At 38.5% G+C, this 22,159-nt stretch overlaps 1 protein-coding gene across 6 annotated transcripts; it reads left to right on the top strand.

The window, feature by feature from the left end:
• Window positions 1-1,083: 1,083 nt before the first annotated feature.
• Window positions 1,084-21,261, top strand: dazap1 (DAZ associated protein 1). Of its 6 annotated transcripts, none has more exons than XM_058791364.1 (13): window positions 1,084-1,301; window positions 2,537-2,577; window positions 3,811-3,977; window positions 4,155-4,220; window positions 4,912-5,019; window positions 5,364-5,412; window positions 8,184-8,317; window positions 12,051-12,204; window positions 12,553-12,582; window positions 13,433-13,585; window positions 13,701-13,868; window positions 17,827-17,916; window positions 20,498-20,677. In XM_058791364.1, exons 1-13 carry the CDS (start codon window positions 1,234-1,236, stop codon window positions 20,533-20,535), a joined length of 1,266 nt encoding a protein of 421 aa, XP_058647347.1. In that variant the 5' UTR covers window positions 1,084-1,233; the 3' UTR covers window positions 20,536-20,677. The 6 variants fall into 6 exon arrangements, with proteins under 6 accessions (XP_058647347.1, XP_058647343.1, XP_058647349.1 ...); XM_058791360.1 differs by having other exon boundaries at window positions 1,088-1,301; window positions 20,502-21,261; XM_058791361.1 differs by having other exon boundaries at window positions 1,095-1,301; window positions 8,235-8,317; window positions 20,502-21,260.
• The last annotated feature ends 898 nt before the right edge of the window (window positions 21,262-22,159 follow it).

Genomic DNA, 22,159 nt, shown 5'->3' with positions numbered 1-22,159 from the left:
AGTAAGGCGATAACTATTAGTTAATGTTTTTACCCTATTCACCTGCAGCCTTAATAATTATATCTAGGCTATATTTACTGAAATGAAATAGATGAATATGTAAGTCTCATATTTTTAGCCGTGTCAAATTCTATTTTTTCTTGATACCCTCCTGAACCCCCCCCCCCCCTCTAGTTTAGACTAGAGCATAAGAACAAAATGGAGAAATAACATTTTATTCATATTTTATTCTATGTCCTCTGTAGAGAAAAAATTAAATGGCATGAATAGACAACAAAAAGGCAAAAACAATGGGATTTATTTTTTAAATCACCAATCAATTTTTAGGTTTCAGGATTTTTTTATACTAAACTTTGTTTAAGGATGATTCTCAACTATGTTATAAAATATATAACAAAATGATTTGACATACCATTTCGTTTTATGCAATATGTGTGTAAAAATTTCCATAAACTGGTTTTCCCATTAAACACAGTGTATCACTGTATCTAATTTGCATATTAACGTGTTGCTGTTGGCACACCATGTTGAAAAAAGAATTGTCATAATGGGAGTAATAATTGGCCAGATTTTCATAATAATATCTAATATTTCATAAGAAAATGTATATATAATTAATTTTCCTATTCAATTGTTATGTCTCCCAAAATGCATAATAAACATGCTTTTAGTCCTGGTGTCCTCTACAGTGGACATGTATGAAATGATGTCCTGTTTCATAACAGGAAGTCATATTTGAATTTGAAAACCCATAACATTTTCCTGAGATGTTGCTTTATGACAAACAATTAGAAAATTATTCAGATTTAAATGACAATTACAAAATATAATCATATGAGGATGTGAAATTTTTCACTAAATTAAATTTAGCCATCTTTAAAGACCTATGAGAGGGTGTGGTCATGCTGAAACTACCAAACATTTAGTATCTATAAAAAGCCCTGAATGTGCTCTGTACAGGACATCCAGGCTTAAAACTGTGACATGTGAGGTCTCAGAGAAATTCACTAAAGTAGAATGTCCACTACAGAGGCAAAAACTCCATAGCTGGGTCTCAGGAGGATACTGTCGCTTAGTGGACTCCATTTCCCATCATGCAACGCTCTGATTGCACCGCCCTTGCTGGGGCGCCCCGTGGCCCGCGTCAGTGTTGCGCAGATTCGGTTTGAACCGAAAGCGGAGTGTGACCTTCCCTGGCGGCGGAGACCGGCAGGAGACCGAGCGAGCGGACCCATGTCAGCACTCCCGTCCACGACCCTCGCCACGGAGATGAACAGCAACTTAGCTGGAGATGAAATCGGGTAAGACACGGTGTGCTTATATGACAGTGTTTGGTTGTAACGTACTTGTCCCGTTCCAGCGGAGAAAGATGCGCAGCGGGCCGACCGAAGGACAGCAGATCCCAGCGAACCATCCTGCCGAGCTCCGCAACTCTCTCTGGTGCACCAGTAACCTCCTTAAATTGAACAACGACGTGTTTATCTTTTAACTGAACTGATAGATTGCTCCAATAACGAAGCTAAGAGATAGATTGACAGAAAAAGATCAGCTGTCAAACTGGAGGCTCGTGTCACTGTTTTTATGCTGCAAGTTTCTTATCAACAAACTATTTTATCACTCTCTTTTTTATAGTGTAAGTTTTATAAACACTTACATGTCGCTTTCTTTCATATGTGACTCTGGAGCACAAAATCAGGTGATAAGGGTCAGTTTTTTAAAATTGAGATTTATGCATCAGCCGAAACCTGGATCAATAAGCTTTCCATTGATGTATGGTTTGTTAGGATCGGATAATATTTGGCAGAGATGCAACTATTTGAAAATCTGGAATCTTATGGTGCAAAAAAATCAATTTAAAATTTAAAGTTCTTAGCAATGCATATTACTAAATAAAACTGAAGTTTTAATATATTTACAGTAGGACATTTACAAAATATCTTCATGGAACATGATCTTTACTTAATATCCTAATGATTTTTGGCATAAAAGAAAAATTGATAATTTTGACCCATACAAATGGATTTTTGGCTATAAATATACCTCAGCGACTTAAGACTTAAGGTTTTGTGGTCCAGGGTCACATATAGTAAGTTTTATAATCAGACTAGGGGCTTATATGTGCTCTTGTTATCCTATAAGTTTATAATCACAAACTGGAGACTTGTATCACTGCATGCTTTTTAAAAAAAAAAGAAAAGAAAGTATAATCATATTGGAAGATTTCATCCCTCTGAGTTTTATACTATAACATTTATAATCAGACCAGAAGAGAAACTCATGCATGCACGGTGTGACCCAGCCTGCAGTAGTTTGCATCAGCCAGGTTGATTTGCTAAACCGGCTCATGTCTGATATGGTTTCGGTGTGGATCTGGGTTATTTGAATGTACGGCTGGTTTCTGATTATGACCCGTTAGACCGCACGGATCAGTCTTTCAGTGCCAAGGGCAAACGTGTTTCTCTCCTTCACCTTGACTCATGTTCCTTTCTGAATGAACGCAAATGCATTTTGACGTTCCCTCATCTTTGTGTTTCAGGAAGCTGTTTGTGGGTGGACTGGATTGGAGCACCACCCAGGGTGAGTGTTACGGTCCTATTAACCCTCATATAGTTTTATACAGTAACATTAGTTGCTCTTAAATAATGCAAGTGCGTGCACTGCGAGCCAGTATCACCGTAGTGTGCTTTTCATTTTAAAAGCACCGTCTCTTTTTGCGTTGCTGGCTTGATGCATGCTATAATATTCTCCATAAACTTATATTTGCTCGGCATGTTCTCAGAGTAGACCAGGCTGTCACTCTGGGGCTGAGCTTGCCTTTTCAGTAAGTGGGTGCAAGTGAGAGAGCCGCTTAGATGCAAGCTCCAGAAATCGGATAAAGCCTGTATCAAATAGCATGCGTAAAATGCAATGAGGAAATCAATGGAAAATAATCTAATATTGTTCATGGCGTATGTATTTAAAAAAAAAAAAAAAAATTTAATATGTTTTTTGAAATATTTCATCATACATTTCAAAGCCTTGCATGCTGTACTTGTTATTCCCATCATATGATGATTTCATGTGACATTTTTAATTGCCATTCTCATTGCTGCATATAAAACAGAATTGTGATGTCCTGAATTTTGACCTTTGGGCCTTGGTCTAATGCATTTATGAAGCGTGCTGGAGCATTTATAAGGATACGTTAGTTATATCAGTTTGCTCAACTGAGATGTAATGCATCAAATGTATTGCGTTCAAAAGTTTGTTGTTGGTAAGATTTTTTAAAAAGAAGTCTCAACCAGACTGCATTTTTTAAATAAAAATTTTAGCGAAAACAGCAATATTGTGAATTTTTTCTGTATTAATATATGTTAAGATGTGATTAATTTATGTGGTGTATTTTCTGCATCATTACTCCAGTCTGTTGAAAAAAGTTGCTTAATATTTTTGCAGCACAGCTAATGCATTTAAGGAAAACGGGCTTCTGAATGCCCCACAGTGCTAATGCAGATTTCTAATAACTGCCAAAACAGTATGTAATAATATATATAATACATCTGCGCTGCATTGAGCTGCTGTGCATGTGCTGTTGTAGAATCTGTCAGTGTGGATTTGAAGAATGATGGTCTGAAGCAGTGGTTCTCAGCTGGTGTTGCTTCAAAACCCAGATATTGCATTGGTTTTTAAGGTTGAGGCATGTCATGCAAACCATTAATATGGTTAGTTTTTGAACTGATTTGCAGTTCTACCAACCAGTTAAGAACCACAAATCTAAATGTGTCAAAAGTCATGTTGCTGACATACTTATTTCTTTGTGTGTTTTGTTAGAGACTTTGCGAAACTACTTTTCTCAGTATGGAGAGGTTGTGGATTGTGTCATCATGAAAGATAAAAGCACAAATCAGTCCAGGGGTTTTGGCTTTGTGAAGTTTAAAGACCCCAACTGCGTACGGACTGTCCTGGACACCAAACCTCATAACCTGGATGGAAGAAATGTGAGGAGAATTGCTGATAATGCCATTTTGCCCAATCACGATAAATGCATCACATTTTAATGCTGGCTTAAAAACATAGGCATTATGTGACCCCGAAAATCAAGTGCTCTAATGGCATGCCGCTTTGATTTTTTTTGTTTTGTTTACTGAGTAAGTGCTATCTGTTTATTCTCGCAGATCGACCCAAAGCCTTGTACACCTAGAGGTATGCAGCCTGAGAAGACTCGGGCAAAAGACGGCTGGGTAAGAACTTAAAAAATATACAACCGCATAATAAAATAAAAAAATCCAAGTATGTTCATTAGGGTCTGAAAACTACATAATGTTTATTTTATTAAAGAGATAATTCACCCCAAAAAATGAAAATTAGCCCATGATTTACTCACCCTCAAGCCGCCCTAGGTGTATATGACTTTCTTCTTTCAGATGAATCGGAGTTATATTAAAAATGTCCTGGCTTTTCCAAGCTTTATAATGGCAGTGAATGGGGGTTGAGATTTGAAGCCAAAAAAGTGCGTCCATCCATCATAAAATGTGAACACGTGTAGTTAGTGGAAGATAGAGATTAAGGTTTTAAAGTTTTAAATATGGATATTTTTCTAACACAAATGCATTATTAACTCCCTGGAGCCGTGTGGAGCACTTTTTATGATGGATGGATGCACTTTTTTGGGCTTAAAAATCTAAACACTCATTCACTGCCATTATAAAGCTTGGAAGAGCCAGGACATTTTTTAATATAACTCTGATTGTCTTCGTCTGAAAAAAGAAAATCATATACACCTAGGATGGCTTGAGGGTGAGTGAATCAATGGGTTAATTTTCATTTTTGGATGAACTATCCCTTTAATTGCTATAATTGTCCAGTCTTTGCCTAACTCAAATATACTGTTTTTTTTTTGGGTTTTTTTACGTGTGTGTGTGTGTGTTTTAGAAAGGAAGCAAAAGTGACAGCAATAAATCTAAGAAGATATTTGTGGGTGGAATTCCTCATAACTGCGGCGAAGCTGAACTCAGGGATTATTTCAACAGATTTGGAGTGGTGAGATGGACACAGATGCAGAAATGTAGCATTATTCTTTAATTAAATAAATCAGTTCCATAAAGATGTTGAAATGATGTCAAACGATGCACAAATTAGCATGTACAGTGGAGTCCAAAAAGTTGCATGGCCATGTACATGCTTATTTACAAGTGACCTAGAAGTGCGAAATCTTAAATATATATCTTTTTTTATGAATTTTACATGACATTTTTACTTTGGTATTCCCAGATTTGGAATATTTTAAATCACACCTTTGGACCCCACTGTATGTAATATGTTTTATATATGATGCTTCTCTATGTCCGTTTCGTCCTTCACGGGTCCTGTTCTCCCTTTTGAAGGTCACAGAGGTGGTAATGATCTATGACGCAGAGAAACAGAGGCCTCGAGGTAATCCACACATTCATATTTGCTCCCATTCAGTCTCTCTCTCACCTCATGCGCAAGACAAACTATTCCAACCCAAAGAGAAGAGAACATCACGCAAGCCATCCACCCCTCTCATGTGTGTGATGCTTGGTTTGGTGTGTCTCAACTCTTGCATTGTGGCAAGGCAAATCAGCAGCATCCACATGACACGCAAACATTTGCATCAAACATGCTCGGTCAGTTCAGCATCTTACACATCTGCTTGTGCCTTAAAGGAGCAGTTCACCCCAAGGGATTTTTTTTTTACTCTAATCAAATCTGTATGTTGTTATTTTTTCTGTGGAACACAAAAGGAGAAATTATGGAAGTTCCTTTGTTTTGTTTTTTCATAACTGAATGCAAGTTATTTGCATATTTTTGGATAGATGCAGCTAAATATGTTTATTAGTGAGTAAGTACTTAAATTTTAATCTGTTAACAAGACTTAAAACATATAAAGCTCGACTCATATGCATTGCTTTTTAATAGTGTTAATATCAAGGGACATGCATTTAAGAAAGGCTGTTTATAGCTGTATAGGTCACAAAAATCCTGGAAAAATTTAACCAATTTTATTATCAGCAAAAAAGTAAAAATATTAATGTATTTTGGCTTTTTGGAGCTTGATATAGGTGGTTACTACTATAGAAAGAAAATGTGAGAATTCTTCAAAAATGTTCACTTTTGTGTTCCGTGGGAAAATTAAATAACAGGACAAGGAGCGCGTGAACTATTCAGACCAGTTGAAAACACACTGGCCATGACGTGGTGCAACTGAAGAACTAAATGAGAAACAAAGCCATCAAAATGACTGAAGAAAAAAAAAAGACCAGCTCTTTCATTTTAAAATCCTATTTTACTCTGTGTTTATGGAAAGATTGCAGCGCGCTATTTCCATTCACTCAAACCATGCCCTTCCATGTCTTCCAGAAAACTGAACTGCTTTTACTGTTCGAACTTAAATTGCTTTTCACATTTCACTCTCGTTGGGGAAACGTGGAATAGTTTGTCATTTGCAGTTGTCTTATTAAATTTCTTGAATCACATTTCTGTTAACCTTTAGACATTTAAATAAGTTTTTTTTAATAATGAACATTTGCATTTGATTGATCTACTAGTGTTTATTGCAATGTAGTACATTTAAGTAAGCCCTTTCTATCTTTCTTTTTATGTCCCTGTTTTCCTTGTCAAGTGTTTGAATGCATTAACGTTTTTCCTGAGATATGTCTGTTCTTTCTTGTAGGATACAGTACAGATAGTGGCACCACACAGATTAAGGCCTGGTGTGAAACACACTCAAGCCTGTTTCTCTGGTGTAAACATGGTTAATGCTTCAATTTGTGCCCTACTACAGGCGGTGACTTGTCGTCGTGCTTTCTTTTCACTAAAACTGACTAAAACGCTTCCTGTTCGTCTCTGTTTGCCTTTTACTCGTCATAATAGAGTAATTACACACCGTCTACTTGTTAAAGTCAGGTTTGTGTTCTCAGTGGCTTTATGGATGCAGGACTTTACAATGGTTGACTAGTCCCATGCAAGTGCAAATGGTAATTAATTTATAGACGCAGCTTCACAAAGAGTGTTGTGCATTAGCGTGCAGTACTTTCAGCATTGCAAAACCCTCTTCATGAAGTTGTGTCTCTAAATTGATCTCACTTAAGGCACCAGTTGTCAAAGTATCGCTTGTGCAACTTCACCGCTCAAAGATGCAGTGCAGTGTGAATGGACCTGCTGGATGACAAATTTTCCAGACGGCGCAACAACTAGTCAGTTTTGATAAGAAGAGACAAAAGTGCATTCAATTGACTTTTAAAAGCCTCTATAACTTTCTTCTTTAATGAAACCAGGCCTGGTGATGAAGGGCAGGTTGAGTATATTTAGTCCTCATTTAGACAGATGGTTCTGCTCCACATTAGTGTACGAATTCTCAGATCTCTTCGGTCTCAAAGGACGTGCAATCGGAATCAGGTTAGATCCCAAAGTGGAGATTCTCGCAGCCCAGTTCTGCCACAGTTATCTGATCTGACGGAAACTAGTTCACACTGGTGGATCTGGCGCAGCTAAACTCAGCTGCTGCTGGAGGATTGTGCTCTGTCTTATCGCGTAAGTGACCTTGGAATCGCGCTCCGCTTTGATAGCCACAACTGCGCGACCCCGGTACGCGTGGGTGCACACGGTTGCGTCTTCCGTTGTCTTTGAGCCTCCGAGCAGATCTCTGAAATTGAGCATTAACCAGGCTTACACCACACGAGAAACTGGGCTGCATTAAATGTTTCACAGATATCCTTATATCCTTGTGGTGCTTTTGTTGCAGTGTTACAATCTCTGTTCTCTTGGTTTGCCCAAAGTACTGTAGCATTTTGGGAAGCTTTGAGAAAAACCAGTAAAACCTGTAGTTGTAATGATCATTCTTGTTATGCATTGATAATTGTGGTTGCTGCTCGCATTTGTTGTGTAAGATTGGGGTGGTGATGAAAGTGAGGTTCGGATGAAACTTAAAAGGCAGAAAAAAAAGTCAAACCCATAATTTGACAAAGATCCGCTATCAGTGCCGTCGAGGTTGCATAAGACCTGACTTTTGTTATCGAGTGCCGTCTACGGCTGTTACTCATTAAACACGTTCAGGGTTAAAGTATTATACGTAACGCTTCTGTCCTTTCGGGCCTCCACCTGTGACCTTTCCTGGTGACTCGGGCCGTGATGTCATCTGAACCTCAGGTACCCCCCACCCCATCCCTCTTATGTTCTTCTAGCTGTTCTGTCCCAACACCCTGCTGCTCTGTTGACTTTTGGTCGTTGGCTAGGTTTTGGATTTATTACTTTCGAGGCCGAACAATCAGTGGACCAGGCTGTCAACATGCATTTTCACGACATCATGGGCAAAAAAGTGTGTAGTTGTAGTTTTATTTTCCCCTACAACAGAAACTAAAGCTTGGGCGACCAAACATACGCATAAACTAATAGTTGGAAATTTGACATTTGACGTGCGAGGGAGTTTGTTTCTCATTATTGAAAACATTATTTCTCTCCCAGTGTGGGGTAAGCTTGCAATATATTGAGCTAAAAAATATTTTATTGTGTTGTTACATTTTATGTATTTTTACATAAATTTCTGACCATGTTAGTCGCCCAAGGCTTGGTTCATTTGGACCGCTCCTTTAGGTGCTGTAATGCTGTATAAAAGTGAATAATTATTCAAATAAAGTGAACTATTATTTTTACATTAGAAATGATCACTGCATGCAAATGCTAAGTGACCTTTAAAGCATTAGTTGTTAAATCAGCACTCACCTAAAGAACCGGTTGGTTTTTCTTTTTTTTTTTTCCTTTTTTCTTTTATTCAGGTTGTTACTGTCAGGTCACTTATTATTTGAGTTCTATATTATCCCAGAAGGCAAAGAGAAATCTCAATTAAGTGACCTCAATATTCGAATCTCCATACTGTGTCTGTTAGTCTACTCCAAACGGGCTTTGGGCGGGTAGCAAACGTCTCTGTAGCGTAAGATTATTGTCTGATACCTAGGTGTATTAGTCTGTTTCGAGGGATAGCACAAGACTGAACAAGTCGCATGACGTGTTATCTCACCTCACCAGCTCCACTTAGTAAAATATCACTCCCAGCATGGCCGGTTTGAGGTTGATCTACATTTTGAAAAAATATCTCTAGCATTTTGACTAATAGCCTCACGCAGGTCCAGAATGCGGACGGGCCGTCTCTACGTTTGATCTCCCGAGGCGTTTCCTTGCTCCGTCATGACTGCAGTGTGCTGATTTAAAGTGAATAACCACTTCCAGCAAGTTCGTTCAAGACTCCAGAATAGCTCCGTAGTTTTTGTCCTACATTGAGTTTGTTCTCACCCGCCGACGTTCTCCTTGACTTGGGTCTGTGTTCCTGAAGGAATCAGGTACTACGGTACCTGGGCTATTGTTCTTCACATGACATTATTTCATTGGGGCTTTAAGGGAGGTGGGGCCATACGTTATAAAATTAGAAACTGGAGCATATCAAACTGTGTACCAAATCCCAGCTCTACTGTTGGACGCGAAGACTTGCGCGAGGCCTCCCATCACTCTGAGCGGTGATGCCCGCGGGAGTGGGGGGGGGGCGTGTTGCCGATGCGAGGGTTGCAGACCACTCGCTCAAACTGATACCTAATTAGGTCGACAGTGAGAGAGGAGGAGAGAGAGACGAAAAGAGAGTCGTTACATTTATGCTGCTTTCCAACGGAAAAATATCGTCTCTCGCTCTTGATGCAAGGTGACCCCAATAACTCACCCCCTTTAGAGTCTCAGGTCTATTTCTGGATCTCCACTTTAACTGGAGTGAAACCTTCCTGTGTGCGTTAAACCACATTTGTCCATTTTTCTTTTTTTTTGAGTGGCAGGTCATTCGCCTAATTGGATAATTATATAATTAGTGGTAATTGCTAAGGGAAGCATTACTTAGGTCCGTACAATCGTATTTTAATCCTGATCACGATTTCTGCCTTTCTTGATTTATTAAGCATAGTTGTTTACAATATTTGCCTTTCCTGATAACATTTCATTTTAAATTGGCATATGTGCAATCTTGCATTGGTAACACGCTTTTGCTGTTGCCAGATTTCAAAAGTTTAAATCCCCCATTCAAAGCTTTTTTCATAAATCAATACATTTTCTACCTTAGTGGTTTACTTAACCTTCCCAACCTGGCAACCATGTGCATGAATCTCTCTATGTTACCGAAAAAGTGCTGATGAGCAGAAAGTGATCTCTGTTGAGATTTTCTGCTCAAATGAAAGTGTAATACAGCCAAGTCTGGTTTCTTTCACACAGTCGTTTGCGCTGTTTGCTGAGGCTAAATCTGAGCAAACCATGCAAGTTGACATTCTCTTTTTTTTGTGGTTATGTGAATTAAAAAAAAAAAAAGACAATAATCATGATTAATAATCGTGATTATATTGTTTGAGCAAAATAATCATTATTCATAATCAAAGACATGAATGATACCTCAAATCATGTTTGGTTTGTTGAGGAGAGGTGTTTTAACATGTTGCAATTTAGGTCGGCATAAAAATGAGAATTGAAAGATATGTTTTCTAAATACATATTTCATCTGTTTTTTGAGCATTGTCAGAGAGCGCGGGGGTATTACACAGAGTTATTTTGCCGCTTATAGGCCTTGAACGGTTAAATAGACACACACCTGTACATATGTGTCAAAATGCCCATCTTTGTAAGTATCCTCATGAACACAGATATAGGTCTTAAGTGAAAGAAAACACGTGTAACAGTCCGGGCAGCTCTTAAAGTGACAGCAGTCTAATATTCCTGCTGTCTGTCATTCATATTAATCAAACAACAAAAGAGAGGAAATCTCTCACTGCTCTTGTCTAAATCACTTTTGTAAATTTTAATAAGAAGAAATATGTTTATTTTATAGAGTGAAGAATATTTATTTGTTCTACTGTAGTTATTTTGTCCTATTTATTGTAATTACTTTCTTATTCTTATTTAATCGTTGACTGTTTACTTGTCTTCAGTGAGCTTGAGTTTTTTTATTTTTGTTTTATTTTATTTTTTTATTTAGGCTAGTATTAGTTTTTTTGTGATATTGACACCGGTGACAAGATTTTGGATCATTTTTAACCAAAAAATGTTACAGACTGCAGCCTTTAATTATAATTGAATTTATTTAAATTTCTATGGTATCAAAAATTGATATCATAAAAACCTTATGTAAAGCAAAAATAAAACTATATTGTGATATCGTTACCATGAAATAAAATGACTCGTATCGTGATATAAGATTTTGGTTATATCGCCCACCCCCTGCTATTGCGAAATAGGCAGTCCCAAGACGTATCTAGAGAACAAAACATTGTCTTTGGGGTGGGATCTTTTGATTTGGCCCTGTAAGCATCCGCATAAACGTTCACTAAAAACACTTAAGAAAACCTTAGCATCCGCTTAGCCACACCTTGGCAAAAACACCTTACCTCACGCATAAGCTAGAGCAAACACCATTTTTGCCTGCTTATTTTCTGCAGAAAATATATATTAATTTCATGTTTGACACAGTATGAAGATTCCTCTCTGATTAGACTTTTGTCTCTCCATTTTTATTATCTGCATGTTAATTATTTGGTACAATTAGATTGTCATACATTTAAACATCATTGACCCTTATATTTCTATTGCCGTATCTAAACTGAGGTTCTTAAGCATTAGCCAGGGGGAGGTAAGTCTTAATTTTCTATCAGCAGTTTATAACTACTTAAAAGAGCTGAGATGTAAGATATATGAAGGGACGGTGTTTCTCAGGTATGTCTGTGGTCATGAAAATTAATATTTATTCTCAAGTTTACGCAGAGCTCGACCCTGCTTGATCTGACCTATAGACTTTTAGCCAACTTAAATGTCCCTTTCATACCCAAGTACCTCAGAAACATTGGTTTAAAAAGTTATCCAATAGAAGAGACCAAGTATATTCCATTCGATCTGGACTACAGTCATGTATTTGGCCTAAGTAAGAGTATCTTTTCTGAGGTGAGGGCTAAAGTTTCTGATAGGTGAGTGGGGGAGGTAGGCAGTATGTTAATTCTCCTCTTGCTAGTTACGACCTCTTGTCCTTTGTGCAGGTTGAAGTGAAGAAGGCGGAGCCACGGGACAGCAAAGCTCCCGCCCCCGGACAGCTGGGAGCCAATCAGTGGGCCCCCCGAGCCATCTTAAGCGCAGCCAATGGCTGGGCAGCACAACCGGCTCCGAGCTGGCAGCAGAGCTACGGGCCTCAGGGTGAGTGACACGGTGGGCCAGAACGCAGCGGGAGCGTAACACGTCCCAACCTGAAAAATGATCCTAAGAGCCAACTGATATCAGTCACGCTTTGCTTTAGGTCAGCCTGCGCCGTTTGAGCCATCTGGCTAAACCACACTGGGTTTGTCCAGCGTGCGGGGGGGAATGTTTTCACGTAGATCTCGCCCGAAATAAGCCTGCTCTGCCTGGCGTGAATCCAGAAATACAACACTTTAATTGAACATGTTCTGGCTTCGCCCTTGTTTGACGTACAGTTCTGATTCAGTTTGTAATTTCATGGTCTAATTATTGTGAGTTAAAAAGTGTTGTTTTGTTTTTTTGTTCCAGGTGTTTGGGTGTCTACAGGTCAACCTCTTGGTATGTTTTGTTTTATTATTTGGTTATCATATTTTGGCATTTGAACTAAAAGGATCACTAAAAGGCCTGTTCACACCATTTCCCTGAATATACTTTATATTTACACTGCTGTTAAAAAAAACAGTAATATTGTGAAATAATATTACACTTTAAAATAACTGTGTTCTATTTTCAATATATTTAAAAATGTAATTTATTCCTGTGATCAAAGCTGAATTTTCAGCATCATTTCTTCAGTGTCACATGATCCTTCAGAAATCATTCTAATATGCTGATTTGGCAAACATTTTTTATTATTTCTTAATATTGAAAACAGTTGCATGCTTAATATTTTTGTGGAAATCATGATACATATATTTTTTAGAATTGTTCTGATTCAAAAGCATTTATTTGAAATAGTAATCTTTTGTAATGTTATACATTTCTGTCATTTTGATCAATTTAATGCAGTTTTGCTGAATATACTTAAAAAAAAAAAAGAATTTAATAAAATATTACATAAAGAGAACCTAAACTTTTAAACTTTGGAATACACACACACACACACACACACACACACACATATATATGTGATCATTTAAAATAATTATTATATTTTCATACATATAACTTATATTATATATTAGAAATAATATATTTATTATTTTATTAATATTTTACATATGTTGTTTGTATGTTGAACAATTTATTCAGTGATATTACATGGCATAAAGTTTGGTATTTGGTGTGCATAGTTTATTTTATAAATATTTTATTCTTGTTCAGTTGTATCAGACTTGGTGTGAATAGGACTTAACCTGAGTGTGTTTTGACTAAAATGTGATGTGTGTGGACCCCCTCTGTATTTCAGCTGGTTATGGACCTCCTTTACCTGCTGGCCGTGGGGCACCCGCACAACCTCCTTCTCCATTTAATGCATTTCTAGTTGCAGCACCACCTACAGGGGGATTTGGGGCACCTCAGGGATACCCCCAGCAGGGCTTTAGCACGCAACCTCAGTTTGGTAAGTGAACAGTTTCTATATTTTTTGCAGTACCATTTCTATATTTGACCCAAAGACTCTGCTCAACTATGTGATATATATTCCTGCATTATTTTTCATTTCTTTTTCAACATAGGATATAGCTTTGGAACACCTCAAGGTGACCAGTTTGTAGCACAGGGAATGCCTCCCCCTCCCGCCACACCGGGAGCAGGCCCTTTAGGTTTTGCCCCGGCGACGACTCCCTCTCAGGACCTGAGCAAAGCCACCCCAGCACAACCAGATTTCTCCTACAGCCAGTATGGTAAGAGTGCACTAAAACGCAACACCAAACCACTGCAGATGTGCTGTAGCCCATCACAGGGGTTCTGCTTCCTGTTCACACGGCTGAACGGGCATGATGAGATCACATACACACGCTTCCACACAGACCCTCAGTTTATTTACCCTCAACCAAGATATATGCGGTCTGTGGGGGTTTATCCAGTGGTATGTGTGAATTAGATCATCCTGTACTGCAATGCTGCTTTTGACCAGATGACGCTTCATCCTAACGCAGACAAGGGTTTTCATCTGTAGCTGTCGCAGCGTTGGATGGTGGGGGTGACGATGGGAAAAGGTTGCAGTGCATGTGAGATTTAAGTGACTTCGGACTTTCATCAAGTATAAGATATACAAAGAACGCCTCTTAGTGCAGGTGCCGACACAGTACAGAAATCTGGAGCATCCATTAGACTATAGAAAATAGAGCTGACCCTACAGAAATAGCCATAGACCCCTGGTTCATAGAAGCGACCCAGAGCTAAAAGCATCTGGAGGCCGGAGAGATGTGGGACGCGGTACATTTAGCGGTGAAGCCGCTGTTACTGTAGCAATTATTACTACAACAAACATCAAACCCTAAGTATTATAATTCACCACATTATTCATTCCGTTCCGTTTGTGCTACAAACCTGAATGATGCTTCCTATTTAACTCGCCTTCATTTCATTCCGAGCCCTGCAGAAGCCAAAAGAAGATATTCTGAAGAATATTGGTAACCAAACTGATTTTTGTATGAAAACACCTTTCGAAATTTCTCTAAATATCTTCTTTTGTATGTTCCATATAGGTTTGGAATGACATGAAAGTTAGTAAATGATGACAGAATTTTCATTTTGGGGTGAACAGATCCATATCTAGGCACAGAAAATCAGCCATAGCACTCTAGCAATCACTCAGAGCGTTAAAAAAAAAAAAAAAAAAAACACCCTAGCAACCATTTAGAACATCTTAGCAACTACATACTTAAGAAACCACCAAGGACACCATAGCATTCACCCAGATCACATAAGCTATCATATACATATATCATATAGCAACATGCTAACAACCACTCAGAACACCTTAGTAACTGAATACCTTAAAAACCATCAAGAACACCCAAGCAACTGCATAGCAACCTGCCTACATCACCTTAAAAACCACATAGCAACATTTTGGCAACCATGCAGATCACATTAGCAATCATAGCTTTAGCAACAGCAGCATAGCAAAACGCTAACCATCACTCACAACATCTTAGCAATCGCATAGCAACATTCTAGCAACCAACCAGAACACTACAGGAAACGTAGCTACTTTAGCAACACCCAGCACACCCTAGCAACTGCACAGCAAAATGCTAACAACCACTCAGAACATTTTAGCAATCACATAGTAACTTTCTAACAACCACTCAAAACCACCCTACTTTCTAACAACCTCTCAAAACCACCCTAGCAATGTCCTAGCAACCTCTCAAAACACCTTACTAAATGAATACTTCAGCAACCATCAAGAACACTCTGGTAACTACAAAGCAACTCTCTAACAAGCACTCTCATCTTTACAGCCGCATAACAACATTCTGGCAACCACCCAGATTATCTTACTGACTACATAGCAGTGTCCTAGCAACCACCCAGAACACCTTAGCCATTGTATATAGCAACCACACAGTAAAATGCTAATAACTACCCAAAACACCCTATCAATGTCCTAGCAACCACTTAAACAATGACCACTTAGAACAACTTAGAAACTCACTAACAACAATCTCACCCTAGCAACCATCCAGATAATCTTACCAACCACATAGCTATGTTCAACCAGCCACCCAGAACACTTTACCAGTTGTATAATTAAGTAATCACATAGAATACTTTAGCAACTGTACAGCAATATCCTAGAAACCACCCAAAACACCCTAGCGATGTCCAAGCCAACCACTAGCAACTGCATTGCAACTCAACTAACAACTCACATCTTTGCAACCTCCCAGATCAACTTACCAACCACAAAGCAACATCTTAGCAACCACCCAGAACATCTTAGCAGCTGTATACTTTAGCAAGAGACAGCAAAAGCAAAATGCTAAAAACCACTCAGAACATCTTCACAACTGCAGAACAATGTCCTAGCAACCACCCAGAACACCTTAGTAACTGAATACCTTAGCAACCACCAAAACCCCAGTAAACTGCATAACAGCTCGCTAACAAACTCTTTCATCTTTGCAGCTGCGTAACATGCTAGCAACCACCCAGATCACCCTACCAACCACATAGCAACGTCCCACCAACCACCCAGAACACCTTACCAGTTGTATAATCAAGCAACCACATACACTGTAGTGACCAGGTCCTAGCAATCACTCAGAACACCTTAGCAACCACATTACTTAGAAACGATCCAGAACACCCTAGCAACCACATAGCAAATCATTACCAACCAGTCTAATCTTTGCAACTATACAACAACATAACACTAACAACATAACAACAACCCCTTCAGCAACCACCCAGAACACCCTAGCAACCTCACAGCAAAGCGTTACAGTCACTCAGAAAATCTTAGTAACCACATAGCAACATCCTAGCACCCTAGTAATGTCCTAGCAACCACCCAGAACACCCTAGCAACCTCACAGCAAAGCATTATGGTCACTCAGAACATCTTAGTAACCACATAGCAATGTCCTAGCAACAACTCGGAACACCAAACAAAGTCCTAGAAACCTCTTAGAACCCCTTAGCAACTACATACCTTAGCAACCTCCAAGAACAACCTAGCAACCGCATTGCAACTACTATCAACAACTCTCATCTTTGCAACCGCATAACATCCTGGCAACCTTTCAGATCACTGTACCAATGACATAGCAATATCTTAGCAACCACCCAGAACAGCTTAGCAGTCGTATACTTTAGCAACCATTCTTAACAACTTCCTAGCAACAGCCCAGATCACCCTGACACATACTTTGTCACCAGTAGCTGTCTAGTAATGTTCTGGCGAGTTTTTTATTGTACTTGCTTCACCAAATATACAGGTTTAGTTACAGTATAATGTCAGGCTCACACTCATTTTAGTCTGACAGTAGGGGTAGGCAATATGACCAAAATCTTATCACGATATGAGCAATTTTATTTCACGTTAACAATATATATCACAATATAGTTATTTTTGCTTTAAATAAGGTCTTAATGATATCAAAATGTTTGATATCATAGAAATGTCATAATTCTTGTCACCAGTGTCAGTATTACAAAAAACTAATACTTAGCCTAAATAGAGCAGTGAGAGATTTCCTCTCTTTTGTTGTTTGATTAATATGAATGACAGACAGCAGGAATATTAGACTGCTGTCACTTTAAGAGCTGCCCGGATACAATATATACGTTACGTTTTCATGACCACGTAGCACAGCAACGTTACATGAGTATGTAACCGTGATACAGAAGATAGTCTCAAATCTCTACCAGTTGATACATTTCTACAATATATCGCCTATCCCTTTCTGAGAGGTAAATGTGAGTCATTTGGGGCGTAATAAACAACAGTCATTTTAAAAGAATGTCATGCCAGAACGATCGAGGATGAAGTCTTCGAGCCCGATTTAGACCCATCACTTTTCTTTGCCGTACATAAAGGGCTGTTAGCATGGGGTCAGGCTGTCTGTGTGGGCTGGATGTATGTATGGGTGGTCTTACAAGACCGTCTCATCAGCCGCTGTGTGTCACGCCTCCGCTTTGCTTCCATTCATCAGCACCTCGATGGCCGAGCAGCCTGATAAACATACTCATTTAGAAACAGCGCGGGGCCGATCCATCCACATGTTCTGTTCATGAGCCCTGAGAGCAGGAGAGGGCAGGGTTCACCTGGGTTAGGAGCTGTAAGGTAGTAGTTAAGTCAGACTCTCTTTGGGTCGAGTCAACCTGGTCTCCTCATCTCCCTGCTAGGCTTGGGTAACTATCCTCAGGACCCCTCTGCCTACGGACCAACGCGTCCTTCTCACACTTATGTACAGGAAGAGCAGGGATATAGTGCAGGTAGGTGAGCAACTGCATCCTACAATCACTTAAACCCAATAGAACAAACATCAGCCTGTGGACCCATAAGGCTTCGGTTCTGTTTCTCATGCATCCCATGTACAATATGCATATGCCGTATGCATATTCTACATCAATCTCTTCAGTTTCTCATGGGATATACTAAAGTACAGCTACATGTCATTCGGAGAGCCTCAAAAGACGCATGTTTGAATGAAATGCAATAAATCCATGTTTGTGTTTTCTTCTGATCTGAATCTCTCAGGATTGTAACTCGTATGGCTTGTAGCTGTAGTTTATTATATGAACAAAACTGACGGCTTGCTTCAGATGTTATTTTTCCCATCGCTGCATTGCTTTGCTGCCAAAAGGATGATCTAATATTGTCTCTGCTGGGTTTTCTGTGGATTTTGTGCCCCTCATGCAGCGTGTGACAAACACAGCTGAACAAATCTGTGCGGATTCAGCGACCGCTGGCAATTCGATTCTTTACTTGACTCTTAAAAGTAACCCATTTCTCTTCATTTGTGTTCCCGTAGTCTTAACGACTCACTTTCATCTAGAGATTTTCGAATAAACTCTCTCCAAAATGCATTTCTGCCTTTTGTGTTTTAATTTTTCCAGACTGCTTTAAATGTGTTTTCATGACCTGTTTGTCATCATTCTTTTGTTTGTAGCTGTTTCCTATTCGGTTAATTATGTTTTGAGTCTTTCTTTTGTAGATGCATTGGACATACTTTGGCCGCATACACACCGCAAAGCTGCTTTTAAGAGTGAAATCACTTCATTATCAGTCTGCGTGTGTACAGAATTGACGTTGCGATAACCACAACAAAAAGAAAAATGGATGCCAACAGTTTAATCTGCTCGTGTTACCCATTTTCAACCAAAGTAATATTAGCAAGATCTATAACTACATGGAAATTAGTAAACCACTATAACCATTTTTCAGGAGTGAATTTGGTTATAAAATTATAAAATTGGACAGAACGGGACTGAACTCGTAAATCCAAAGTATACTTTGTGTATGTGTACATCTGAGCGCATTCTGATTTCACACCTTGTCCAAGTTCTCTGCAGAAGTTATTACTTCTATTATTAAATATCTCTGTACTGCTTTAAACTAGAGTTGCGTGTATCAACCCCTCAAACAACTGCTACAATCTGCTCTCAATATTTAAGCACTAGTTCCTGTCCGAAACATGCAAATAAGACCAGCTATCTGAGCAACTCGACCGAATGCCAGTTTAATTCCTGTGCAAATCATTCTATATACCGCGAGCCCATAATCAGTGTTCTCCAAAAGCAGGATAGGATTTACGCGAGACGCTCCTATAACGACTTTAATTATAAAAATGTGCAATCTACTTGAATTCTGCTAAGAATTTTCTATATTTAAAAGCAGAGCTGTAACCACAATAGACATTGAGGGGTCCCTACCAATAATTATAAAATGCCAAATTGTCCACCCAGTATGTGATATTTAACAATATTTGACAAAAGTTTCAAAAGTTAAATTTTTAGGCTAATAACAGATTGAATTCCAGCATGATGCTTCATTTTTTTTTTAATGGTGAAAGAGTGCGAGGCAAGATATAAGTAGCTAAACTCTTAGTATTCGACAACTGTTTTATAACAGAAATGTTCACGACCGACAGTAATATTCAATGATGCAGCCTACTCAATTTTTTGTCAAATTGTGCATTGAAAATATAGGCTGTTATTTACATGATTGATGTAACTTATAATCGGATGTGGTGTGACAAGAAGCGTTTTTCAACGTATTAGCCATACAAACAAGACTAAATGGGTGCATATTAAAAAACAAACAGCTCTGATTACTAAAATCAGTAATCTGATTACTAAAAAAAATCTTGCTTTTTTTCTCATCCCCTTAAATCCATTTAAAGCCTATATTTATTTACTAAATAAACAGTCTTTAAAAAAAGCTACCCCTAATGTTCAAGTAGAAAGTCAAAGATCATCTAAAAAGACTACTTTCGACCACTCTAAAATTGATCACATTTTATTGCAGCTACAGTGATAAATTTGGACAAACTTGTAGAATGAATAGTAATTAATCTGTTAAAGGGATAGTTCACCCAAAAATGAAGTTGTTGTACCAAACAGTTGACGGTAGCTCGCATGTTTTGTTTTTGTTTTTTTTCAATGGAAGTCAATGGCTGCCATCAACTGTATGGTTACCAACGTTTTTCGAAATCTCTTCTTTTGTGTTCAGTAGGATGAAGAAACTCGTACAGATCTGAGGGTGAGTAAATGATGGCTGTTTTCATTTTTGGGTGAACTGTCCCTTTAAGGAAACAGACTTGTAACATGAAAGTAAATTTTTCATTGAGACAATTTATCATGTGCACTGTGCAAAAACCAAAGCATACTTTGGACTTAAGAGAAGTGTCGACTGGATTTATCTGCGGTGTGTACGTGGCCTTTGTCTTGAGAAGTGAAAAATCAATCAAATGCTGAGGGGTTACAAGAGACGTCCAGAAAGCCTGGTCGCATGCTGGCGCTTCCAAGTTTACTGGTGTTTAATATCACGTCCCATGTTTTCATGTCTGTTGAGACAGGTTATGGGCAGGACCTGAGTGCTTTTGGGCATAGCTTTGCAGACCCCAGCCAGCAAACTGCCTCGTACGCCGCAGCCCCCTCCGCACCCTCGTCAGGAGCCCAGCCGGCCGCCAGCAGCTTCGGACGAGGACAGAACCACAATGTACAGGGCTTCCACCCCTACCGGCGCTGAGCTGCTCTCCCACCCCCAATGCAATACACATCGTCAGGGATACAGACGTTTTGAGCACGAGAACTGGATTCGGGAGAAAATAAAAGGGGTTTTATTGTGTGTAAATTGTGAACAGGGGCTCTACTCCGATAATAGGAGACCACCGTACTCTTCTATATTTTGTAGTAGGACTGAACTACTGAAGTATTTAGCAATAGATTCGGATTGTCTGGTCAAACATCAGCACAGAACAGACGCACCAGACGTCAGCGACAGGGTCTCCCAATTATTCAGCTTTAACTATATTAGCGGGGAAATGTTTTTATTTTCAATTTTGTGAATTTTGTTTACTCTATGAGCCTTTTACCATTTTATTTAAGTTTGAAATAGATTACAAATGTGTATTATACACCTAAACTGTGCAATTTTTTAAAGAATTTTGTACTAATATATGTGCGCTTTTCTTGTTTTTTTATTTAAGGATGTAGACTTCCCTCAGGTGGCTGTTAGTGCACTTTGCACTTATGCAAAAAAGAAAAAAAAACACAAAAATGAGAGTTTATTTGAAATAAATGATTTAAATAAAACGTCTTGTGCAGATTCATTGAGGTGATGTTTTAATTGCTTTTAAATTTACTTTCCATCCATCTGTTTCAACATGAACTTATCAAATATTAAAAGAAATGCAATGTCTACAGTTTTGTATAGTATGGCATCATCCCAGTATTATATTACAGCTCACGTATAACATGTCCTGAATGTATAAGGTGTTTTTTTAACACCTTTTTGGCCATACTAGGTAATATTTTATATAGTCTAACAATATGAGGTCATGAAAGCTGAATGCATAATAATACTAGCCAAGTCCGAAAGTATTTTATGTCAACTACATATATTATTTATATATAAATGTGCATACACAAATGAAAAAAAATTCATCAAGGCTAATGTAATGATTATGCTTATATATAAACAAATTGTTTATGTTTCAGAAATCATAAAACTGACTTGAGTTTACCATGTAAAAGTTTGGGTTTGGTAAGATTTAAAAAAAAATTTTTTTTTAATTTTTTGAAAGTATGCCTTAATCCCGTTGAGAACTTGCGGATGGACAAACAAAAACCTACAAATTCTGACAAACTCCAAGCATTGATTATGCACAAATGGGCTGCCAGCAGTCAGCATGTGGCCCAGAAGTTGATTGACAGCATTCCAGGACGGACTGCAGAGGTCTTGAAAAAGAAGGATCAACACTGAAAATATCGAGTCTTTGCATAAACTTAATGTAATTGTCAATAAAAGCCTTTGACACTTATGAAATGCTTATAATTATACTTTAGTATACCATAGCAACATCTGACAAAAAGATCTAAAAACACTGAAGCAGAAAATTCATATTTGTGTCATTCTCAAAACTTTTGGCCAGGGCTGTAAAATGACTGTTCTCTGTTTGATTTATAATTTAATTCTGTGATGCAAAGCTGAATTTTCAGCATCATTACTCCA

This window comes from Onychostoma macrolepis, chromosome 11 (assembly GCF_012432095.1).
Source record: "Onychostoma macrolepis isolate SWU-2019 chromosome 11, ASM1243209v1, whole genome shotgun sequence".
NCBI classification, from domain to species: domain Eukaryota; kingdom Metazoa; phylum Chordata; class Actinopteri; order Cypriniformes; family Cyprinidae; genus Onychostoma; species Onychostoma macrolepis.
The sequence above is the reverse complement of the archived record's forward strand: the minus strand, read 5'-3'. Positions and strand labels throughout refer to the sequence as shown.

What these genes read in the sequence shown, in the direction of transcription:
- dazap1 (XM_058791360.1), top strand. Translation starts at nt 1,234, where the DNA reads ATGTCAGCACTCCCGTCCACGACCCTCGCCACGGAGATGAACAGCAAC. An exon ending in TTAGCTGGAGATGAAATCGG is followed by an intron (nt 1,302 to 2,536) that starts GTAAGACACGGT and finishes TTTGTGTTTCAG; the next exon opens with GAAGCTGTTTGTGGGTGGAC. An exon ending in AGAGCAGGGATATAGTGCAG is followed by an intron (nt 17,917 to 20,501) that starts GTAGGTGAGCAA and finishes CTGTTGAGACAG; the next exon opens with GTTATGGGCAGGACCTGAGT.